The sequence below is a fragment of the Pomacea canaliculata genome, linkage group LG4 (assembly GCF_003073045.1).
Source record: "Pomacea canaliculata isolate SZHN2017 linkage group LG4, ASM307304v1, whole genome shotgun sequence".
In the NCBI taxonomy this organism is placed as follows: Eukaryota; Metazoa; Mollusca; class Gastropoda; order Architaenioglossa; family Ampullariidae; genus Pomacea; species Pomacea canaliculata.
Window position 1 is genome coordinate 15656642 of NC_037593.1, and position 10232 is coordinate 15666873.

The following is a 10232-nucleotide window of genomic DNA, read 5'->3' on the forward strand; positions in this document are numbered from 1 at the left end:
GAGACACAATCTCGAACACTCTGATCATAAATACCGGAGCCCCACAGGGGTGAGTTTTGTCCCCGATACTGTTCTCTGTTTATACTAGTGAAGTCAGGACGGAGTTCTCAAATTGTGTCCTATCACTGATTAAGTTTGCAGACGATATGACATTGGTTGCTGGGCTCAAGGATGAGGAGTCGCTGGCAAGCTATTTCCTCCAGGTTCAGAAATTAGACTCATGGTTTGAAGAAAACTTCCTGATGCTCAATGTCTCCAAAACTAGGGAAGTGGTCCTTGACGTAAGAAAATATCAACCTGTCCACACCCCATAATTATTGATAATGAGGTAATAGAACAGGTGCAAAGTTTTAGGTACCTGGGCACATTGCTAGACAACATAACTGTCCTTTCAGGAAAACACCAGCCTTGTTTTTAGAGAAAGCACATCAACGCCTGTTCCTGCCGAGGTAATTGAGGAATTCTGGTGTCAGTAGCCCTGTCCTCGAGTTAGTATATCGCAGCCTCTTTCAAAGCATCTTATCATTCAATATGTCAATGTGGCTTGGCGTTCGCTCTATCAAAGATAAAGTTGGTTTGACGAGGGTGGTCAAGAGTGCCAGTAAGATCATTGGTTCTCCACAAAGACCTTTTGGTGAACTATACATCAGGGCTGTGAGGTTAAAAGCGGTCAGCATTATCACAGACCCTTCTCGCCCACTACGTCCCTTATTTCCTAATTTCTCTTCTAAAAGGAAAAAAAAAGTGATACTGTACTTGTAATTTGAGAGATATTAACTAAAAACTTGAAGTAAAATTAGGTTTTCCACCAACGAAGCTTGTTTACTTTTCTAAACCATCTGTAAAATGTTGACATGGTCTTTCAGAATGCTTGTAAGGATTCAGGGTTCAAATCCCTACTTTGTAGTAGCACAGGTAGAGCTGTAAGCTTATAGCAAAAGTAGATGAAACACGCATTTTAATGGCTCGTTGCCTCGGATATCATTCACTACGGACGATAGACAGAACTATCATTATTTTTTAATTCTCTTTTGGTTGATTTTTTTAACATTAAATGTGTTGAACGTTGTCCGGACCTTTTTGTGTGACACAAGGGTAGAAGAGTGCCTCGAGCGTAGTTACATGTAGATGTACATTCACACTCGCAAACATCCATAACTGCACTCTTCTCACAAAACGTTACAATGCTTCATAAATTCAGCTATTGCTACTGATTAAACGTGATCAGTAGTATAAATGAAACAAAACAATTATAATTAAGTAAACATGTTGGGAAGTTATAAAAACAGTCTATAATGAAATATGTGTTTTGTGGATATGTTTCGCTTGGTTGTATCAACTGTTGTTTACTCTTTGACTTTTACTTATACACTTTGAGCCAGAGTGCTCTTCGTTAGGTCACGATCGCACTATCAGTTTATAAAAGTATTTGGGGGACGGGAAGGGCGATAGAGTTGGGGGGGGGGATCGCTCGTGACCGAGTGTGCTTCATCATCAAACAAAAGCGTCATCAATGAAACACGTCACGAGTGAAAAAAGAAATGTCGTCATAAAAGGAAGTCTTGGGGTGGGTTTAGGCAGGAGATAAAATGTCTTGTGGAGATATTTGAAAAAAAGTTACCACAGACATCTCTCCTCGGCTTCCTCATTGCTGCTGACGTCTAATCATCGTTTCTGTCTTAATCACGAACCGTGCGACCGCGGATTTCACCCTGGACAGTTGGCTATTGCGGTGGCAGCGGGCGACGCGGGTAACCAATTAATTCTTTTTCCGCTTAATCTGTTGTGTTGTTTGTTTGTTTGTTTGTTTATTTGTTTGTTTATGTTCTCCCTTTGGGGGTATTTTCCTCTACTCCTTTTTTCCTTACAGATTAAGTGTTTGGAAATATTTTTCAAGTGGTCAACATACGTCTATCAAGGATGGGGAAGAAAACACGATATTTTGGTAAGCTACTTTTTTTAATAATCCACTGATCTTCTCTCTGTCGTTCATGTGTGTGTGAGAGAGAGAGATAGAGATAGAGATAGAGAGAGAGAGAATAATTTTATTTAGTTTTTGGGAGGCCATCTGGCCAATAGCAACATTACATACTTCATAACCCTAGTCCTAACCCTACATGCTAAAAACCCTCTTCACATTTTTTTCAATGTCGACAAATCAAGTATTTCTACAAATTAGAAAAGACGTGTTCTGTCGACTGACGGATGTTAACAAGCAGTGATGATGATTGACGATGGTTGATGGATGATGGCTGATGGTTGATGGATGATGGATGATGGATGGATGGATGATGATGATGATGAGGAGGATGAGGATTTTCATGTTCTTCACTATTTTGAGTAAAAAAAGCGATCTAATACATCAACTGTAAAGTAATCAAAACGAGGGATAGAGGATCAATCAGCTTCAAATGTTACTTATTACACACATAAAGTAGCTAACGCCCGTTAATCACTGTACATGGCCTTCAAATAATCTTCATCATCATAACTTTCTCATCTTCTATCAATTTTTTCTAATTCCGTTATTAATTTATGTTTCAGTTGGAATCCTTTGCGTCGTTCTTGCCTTGGTGGTGTTTGTAAGACGCCATTATGTTGTGGACTTCACGCCCTCTTTCCTTGCTCCACTTGCAAACAGCGACCTGAGCATCCAGTCGGGAGCAGCAGACCATGACCATGATTCTTCCACTAATGTGAGCACAAGATACCCTACAACTTCTAGCATCCTGAGTATTGATAATCAACAGTCTGAAAACCCAGAATACACGTCTATAGCCGATAGAAATTTGCATCAGCCGACCACTCTCTTGTATCCTCTAAATTCATGTACTGGAGGCTGGGAATTCCCAAGTTCATCTACTCCACCATCTGTCACAAACACCACTACAACGACTGGTTCGTTGGACAGCATCAACGGTTCCAAGGTGATCTGCGCAAGAGCCGTAGGCAGGTTGGGCAATCAGATGTTTGAGTATGCGTCTGTTATTGGGATTGCACTGAAAACAAATAGGATACCCGTCTTTTTAGGCATGTCGTCTACTTTACATGATGTGTTGCAGAATACTTCGATAATTGAGAATTCTGTCAAATACTCAAACCAGTGCGAAGAGAACTTTGTACAAGAGCCCGTGTGTTGCAAATTTTTCCCACGGTTCATTGAGCTGGATCCAAACAAGAATTACAGGATCGGGCATTACATTGAGTCGTGGCGATATTTCTTTGAACACGAAGCGGAAATACGAGAAGCGATGAAGTTCAAGGACTCTATAGTGACCCAGGCTCGCAAAGTGGTTGACAGCCTCCGACACAAGCACAACCGCACGCTGACAGGCATCCACGTACGACGGGGAGACTACCTTCAAGTTGAGATTTGGGGATATAAGACAGCTCCGGTACAATATCTTGTGCACGCCATGGACTACGTCAGACAAAGGTTCCGTGACGTCACGTTTGTTATCTCATCGGATGACGTCGAATGGTGCAAGGAACAGTTTGCAAACACAAGTGACGTCACTGTGCTGCAGGCGAATTCGCCGCCTGCTGTTGACATGATGATTCTTGCGTCACTGGATCACATGATCATGACGGTGGGGTCCTACGGATGGTGGGCTAGTTTCCTGAACCCCGGGATTACCGTCTACTACCGAGATTTCGTGAACCCGGGTACATTTCTCTCGGGACAGTTTAGCCCAAACGGAACTGACTACTACTGTCCAACCTGGATTGCCTTGTCGTGACTTACAGTGTTATTGCCATCAATGTTGGCAGTTGATAGTGAGTTGCAGGTACACCCCTGACAGTCGTGTCGTGACTTTCATCTATTTTAGGATCTTAAATCTCAAAATTTTTGTTTCTTTTTAAAATATACTACATTAAAAATTATATTTTAAATAACTTAAAATCATGAAGTGTAGCTTTTACTTTGTGTAATTATTTATGGTTTGAAAAATCCTTGGGAGAGGTATTCAATATAAATATTTTTTTTATACATGATGGTCCCTCCCTTTTGATCCTTTAAAGAAATCCCTCTACAGTAGAAGATGAATGTCATTAAGTAACTTCTGAAGGCATTGTAATTTTTTCTTTTATATTAAAAAATTCTAACTTTTTATAATTTTATAGCTCTGTATTAATAACTGCATTATTGTATTATCATTGATGTTTGCTCCACCTTCTAAGGAACAATATAGCCCACCATCACTTTCACCTGATGACCATTTAACACTACGTCGTTAGTTAACCGAGGTGCAGTGAGTGTGTGTGTGTGCATGTAGGGGTGAATATGGTTCAATGCTCAAGCCGTTAATGGTCATCAACGGAAAGTTAACGACCTAGTGGTATGCACTAACTTCAAACGAATGATTTCTTGATGTCCGTCTTGGGAAGCTCTGCAAGTCACATGTAGATGTGCACGCACGTCTCGCAAGCAGTCGCGTGAGTACTACTCATCACAAAACGTTACTATAGGTAACTGCTGCTCTAGGACTTGTGAACTACAGGTTGTCTCCCTGAAAACAACTGCAGAATATGATGATTTATTCAAGAATACGTTGCAGGTCTACGTATTTTTTTTTCATCTTTAAAACCACGCCTTGCGGTCAGTGTAGTTCATAATCGCACGCACGGACACACGAAGAAGCACAACCACACACACACACACAGTGATATATACTTTCTTTTATAAACTCTTTCATATAGACACTCTTGCAGACCGACACATTCACCTGCGGACACTTATAGAGTGTCCCGAGACGGGATCTGAACCCTCTCACTGCAGTGGTGACAGGCGAGTGTTTTATCTACTAGACTACCAGCAGGAAATTCGTGACGTCAACAGCTTTATATTTTTCCAATCCTTATGTCAATAACTTTGCATTTTGTTTCAGTCCCACACTTAGCCATTGACCCACTTCATAATTTGACCCTAAGTACTATCCACACTTATTAACTGTTAGTCCCTGTTACAAATATACAACTGTTAGTTCATGTTTACTTTAGGCTTGATATGAGATTATCCAAAGGTTTTCTTTACCAAAGTCTGATTTTATGCTGCCATTAACCATGTTTAACGATTGTTTACATAATCATTTCCTCGCAAATATGTATGTTTGCGACTTCATGCAAGTTGTAGCAAATCAAACGTGTTGCAAGCGTGAAGAGAGAAATAACATGACAGGAAACCTCGCATTATCAGGTCACTACATTGTCAACCAGGGTGTCGCAGATAGTTCCCTACAGGCAATAACTCTGATAGCAACATGTCTTCTTGTGGACTTTGGGACTAAAGGTATGACAAGAACGTGAACACGTTTGGGTAATCTGTCTCTCTCTCTCTGTCGTATGTGTGTGTGTGTGAGAGAGAGAGATAGCCATACGAACTTATGACATGTGAGGGGTGAGGGGTGAGTTCTCATCTTCCTCACGAAGATCAGCGCCTTTAATTGTGTTTGGACGCAGGGACAGAACATAAGATGGACACTTAATAAATGAAGCCTCCACAGATGACCTGATGAACTCTAATTTTTAAAAAAATTCCCACAACTTGTTATTGAAGGCTGTTTGAACATTTGTTCCTTCCATGCCATCCCCTCCTTCCTTCGCCGTGGTCGAACTGCTTTAAAAAGAACCTTTGCTCTAGTCGTCGCACCCAAATCACGTCTCCACTAGGAAGTTTACTTAAACATTATCAACCGTTCCCTGGACGGGTGGAGCGGGGTCAAGTCATAAACCTAGCAACACAATTTATCACATGGTACGCCCATCCCGCCAAAACATTTTCCCAAAAACGTAAAACGACGTTTAGGCTTTGTCTAATGTGTCTACACGACTCCACAACAGAATTCTTTTGATTTGCTGACATGAATTTTTCGAAGAAAAGTGTGAAACTGTCTTCAGAAGTGGACGACACTTCACTGCTTAGCTTTAGTTCCCCACAAGGAATCCTTATCCCTGTTTCGTCTAGTGTCTTCTTAAAAAAAAAGTTAAAAACAAACAGCTGAGTGAGTAGAACATCAGTGACCGATGATGTACACACCAACGGCGACGATCCTCATGTGGTGCATTTACCATCCTCTAACCCTCCTGTTGAATGGGCGCCTAACTCTCTAGAGAACCGGGGAAATACAGCACAGCAATAAAAATAATGTACAAGTTTAATTTAAGAAGTTACGATCAAAGGTCTCTTATCTTTGGACAACACGTTTCTTTTTGTGGATTTACTATGTCAACAATAATGATTGGGGAGCCGTCATATTCCCGATAAGACCGTACAAATGACACTTGATAACCCTTTTTGAATTTTCGGTCGCTATGAACTTAGGTAATACACAGAACGCACTTCTGGTGAGAGGAAACCTCTCTCAAACATTTTCAATGAGATTTCTCAAAGCGACTTCGCCATTACCTTTTGAGAGCGTCATATCAGTTGTCAATTCATCTCGTGTCCTACCCAGATATATACGGTCCAACAGATCTTGACAATGAGTAGACAATAGCTCACCTAGTAAAAACTCTTGTCCACAACAACACTGACAACGAAGTTCTTCAAGGATTTCAGAAACTGAAAGATACCAGATTTTACGATCAACTAGGAACTGAATGACCAAACTCCTCACTGGATTTCAAAATCTAAAAAAAATTAAAAAGCCAAAACAAATAAACAACAAACACACAAAAAACCCCTGCATAAACAGCACTTTACAACTGACACAAGACCTGTGGAAGTCACGGCGGAAAGATGCCTGTCGCGTAACCGTCCCCGGAGGCACGCTCGCAACCGCTCCAACAGCTGGCAACGAACGCACAACCACCCGCTCGGCCGGAGACGGTTCGCGACGTACCAGTCGAACCTCAACTGAGCGCAGACCATGCAGCAATGACAAAGACGAAAATTTACGATACAAAACAAATTTATTAACCGCATAAAATAATACTGGCGCAGCAGGGTCACGTGTTCACGAGGCGATGAGGATGCAGGGTAGACGGTCGACACAATGGTGGACAGTAGCTCGAAGAGAATACGAAGAAACTACGACACGGATGAAGAACAAAAAGCATCAAGAAGAAGAATACGAGGAAGAATAAGTAGAAGCCTGTAGAGAGAACAATCCATGCAATCATCAGGCGGTTCTCACAAAACTGCTCAGTTCCTAAAAATATCCTTATATACATACATATATATGACCATCAGACTAGTCACAAAATCGCTCACTTTATAAGAAATGTTCTTATACAAATACATATATATATATAACCATCAGACTAGTAGTCCTAGACACACAAATTCACACAGGGAGAAACGGATGCGCGCCACAGGCTCCGCGACCCGGCCATCACAAATGCAAACATAACATTGTGAAGCAACATGTCTTGCACTCAAAAATCTGAACATGGTTTTTAACATATAAAAATCCTCTCATTCGCCCTCACGCGCACTCCCACCGCCAACCAGGGCCCCTACAGACTAGAACAGTGTGCAACTTGTGACAAAGAGACCAGCGCCGACAGCCAGGTCCCCGGTCTCGGACCGTCCCCCACGTCCGGCGCCGTCCGTTGCTGGATGACTACTGTCCAGAAACGACAGAAAAACGCGTCAAGGACCGCGCGCTCGCGAAGGAAAAAAAAAACAGAAAAGAAAGAAAGAAAAAGGGGGTGGAGAAAAGTCAAGGGTGTGTGTGTGTGTGGGGGGGGTGCATTCCAGTCCCGTAAAGAAGAGACCTGGGAGTACCTGACGCATGACAACAACGCGACATCAATGACATCCGCTCGCGAGACGGGTCTGGTTATACAAGATAGGCGTGAACTGTCCCCTGATTCCCCTCCATACGTGCGCGCACACCCGACGACAGGCCAGCAAAAATACGGGAAGCCCAACAGGACAACAACACAATCGCCGACACGCGACAATGTCCATGTACATTCCCGAGATTCCGGTCTGTGTGGCCATCGGATGCAGTGGGGTGGCCTCTGTGTTCCAGCTCGTAGCTGTCGCCGGATCGGGGTGGGTGAAATTGAACATTCCTGGTTCGTTGGGAACTGGGTTGTTCTGTACTGAAGATTTTTGTACTTGGAAAGGTGAAGGTAAGTGTACACCCAAGAGGACTAAAATGTGTAGACGTACGTCTTCAGTGTATATACGTAAGTTTTCAGTGTCCATAAGTAAGTTTGCAGCCAGTCTATCAGAAGAAAACTATCATCAAGAGAGAGAGAGAGAAAATAGAAGAGAGATTAAGAAAGAAACATGAAAGAGTAAATTAAAGAGAGAAAGAGAGCTGTCAAATTAACCATTAAAAGGTAAAATAGGAGAAAATTTTACGATGGTATTAATGTACTCCTAAAAAAAACCCTTTTCCTCAGTTCTTCGTTGTTTCTTTAATTTTTAAATTTTGGTTTTTAGATTAAATAATTGTTGAATGCTATCAGAATTTGAAGGGGATGCTTGATCAACTCTAAATGCGTACTGACGCGCGTGTTTCTAGACTTTTATTTGGCTCTTGTTTCTCTAGTTGGATGAAAGTTTGTCAGTCGTTGTCCATTTTCGCACTGGGGACTATTGTCAGCAATTTTCTTCTCGGAGTCATGCACATTTTCAAAGAAGACACACAGAAGCTCACATTTCCTGCTCGGGCTTTCAGTGCAACCGCAGGTAAGACGTGAGAGGTTTACCTCCCTAGTTTATTCCCTTCCTTCCTCCCTTCTCTCTCTTTTCCCCGCTCTTTTTGTTTCCATATATGTATATAAAATATTCAATTGTCTCTATATCTCTCTTCCGCCTCATTGTCCCTACATTTTGTGTTTGTAAACAGGTGTGTCGGTAACTTCGTTTAGCACGCGAAAACAAACGATATGCAATACATAGAAAGAAAACATGAAGTAAGAGACTTGTTCATAAAATGTTCATGTCAGCCCCTCCTCTTCTTTTTCAGCCGTTTGCGTGGCGATGGAGGTAGGCGTGTACGCTGTTAACACTACAGACTTAGACATTATTTCATCGTCTCCATTTTCATACGGGTACGGCTTCTACCTGTCGATCGTTGCCGGTGTGTTGAGTGTCGTGTCCACCATCCTCCATAGACCTTCAGCTTTTTGGGTGACATGTGTCACTAATAAGTACACTAGTATCAATTAAGCTGGCTTCAAAATGTCTTCAGTTGATAAATTTGTGAGGTTCTGCACAAACCCGCATTTTCTATCGAGAAGACAGATATTTGTAAAGCGTCTTATAAGATGAAGTTGTATGTGTACTTAGTGTGGACATATTTGTCCATATAGAACAGTTGATGAAACAATGGCTAAATACATTGTAATCACTGAAGTCTTATAAGAATAACACTAGTTATGATCATTTCCGTTAGTGAAGAGGTCAGACCTGAAGAATCAGTGGTCTATGGAAAAAGTCTTGGGGTTAAATATGAAATTTAAACACAAGACCTTTCTACTCCTCATGCTGAAAGTGAGTGATGATTTATGTCCCCGCATTCTACGCAAACAAACAAACCGTCACATTTGAATCGCTTTTAAAGCAGTGTAGATGATACATGAAAGACACAAATGCAAACATATTTCTTCAAACATGTTTCCAAAACATAGTATAAGCTACCGCTCTAGATTAGCTTGACATGTGTTGGACATTTTTGACAATCTTGTGTTCAGGAGCCCTGCACAATTTTAAAGAAGATTTCAGCTTACGATGTGGAAATGGTAATTGTCTCGTTTCTCTCCTTCATCTTTCTTCACATCTCCCTCTCTTGTCTTCTTCCTCTTTCTCTTAATCATCGTTTCATCCCCTATTCCCTTCCTATCTCGGCTTTTTTTTTTCGCATCACATGATAAGTGAGGTAAACAAAATTGATACATGCAGACCTGGAGTAAGAAGTTTGGTCAATTAGTTAATGTCTGCTTCCACGTGGGTTTGTATGTTGGTAAGACTAAAGAAATTCTCGCTCATCGTTTATCTGAAGCGTGGTACAGGGTCTACACCTGTCGATCTTTGCGTCGTGTCCCACGTTTTTCTTATGTTGACAAAATATTTCGATGTTGTGCTCAAACCTTTGTGTTCTTTCGAAGGCAATAAATAACATCAATTATTTTCAAAATGTCTACGGATATTGTACTTGAACATGAATGTGCTAACGTTTGTCTATACATTATTTTAGAAACAATTGATATAAAACGGTGTAATGAGGCACATCAAACAAACTTAACATCGCTGGCAATAATGATATCCAAGT

General features: G+C 41.3%; 1 protein-coding gene across 1 annotated transcript; it reads left to right on the forward strand.

Moving 5' to 3' along the window:
- Positions 1–1561: 1561 nt before the first annotated feature.
- LOC112563308 (galactoside 2-alpha-L-fucosyltransferase 2-like) lies at positions 1562–4190 on the forward strand. The gene is made up of 3 exons (XM_025237174.1): positions 1562–1751; positions 1871–1945; positions 2545–4190. The coding sequence occupies exons 2-3, from the start codon at positions 1921–1923 to the stop codon at positions 3738–3740; spliced, it is 1221 nt and encodes a 406-aa protein (XP_025092959.1). The 5' UTR covers positions 1562–1751; positions 1871–1920; the 3' UTR covers positions 3741–4190.
- The last annotated feature ends 6042 nt before the right edge of the window (positions 4191–10232 follow it).

What these genes read in the sequence shown, in the direction of transcription:
- LOC112563308 (XM_025237174.1), top strand. Translation starts at nt 1,921, where the DNA reads ATGGGGAAGAAAACACGATATTTTG. An exon ending in GAAGAAAACACGATATTTTG is followed by an intron (nt 1,946 to 2,544) that starts GTAAGCTACTTT and finishes TTTATGTTTCAG; the next exon opens with TTGGAATCCTTTGCGTCGTT.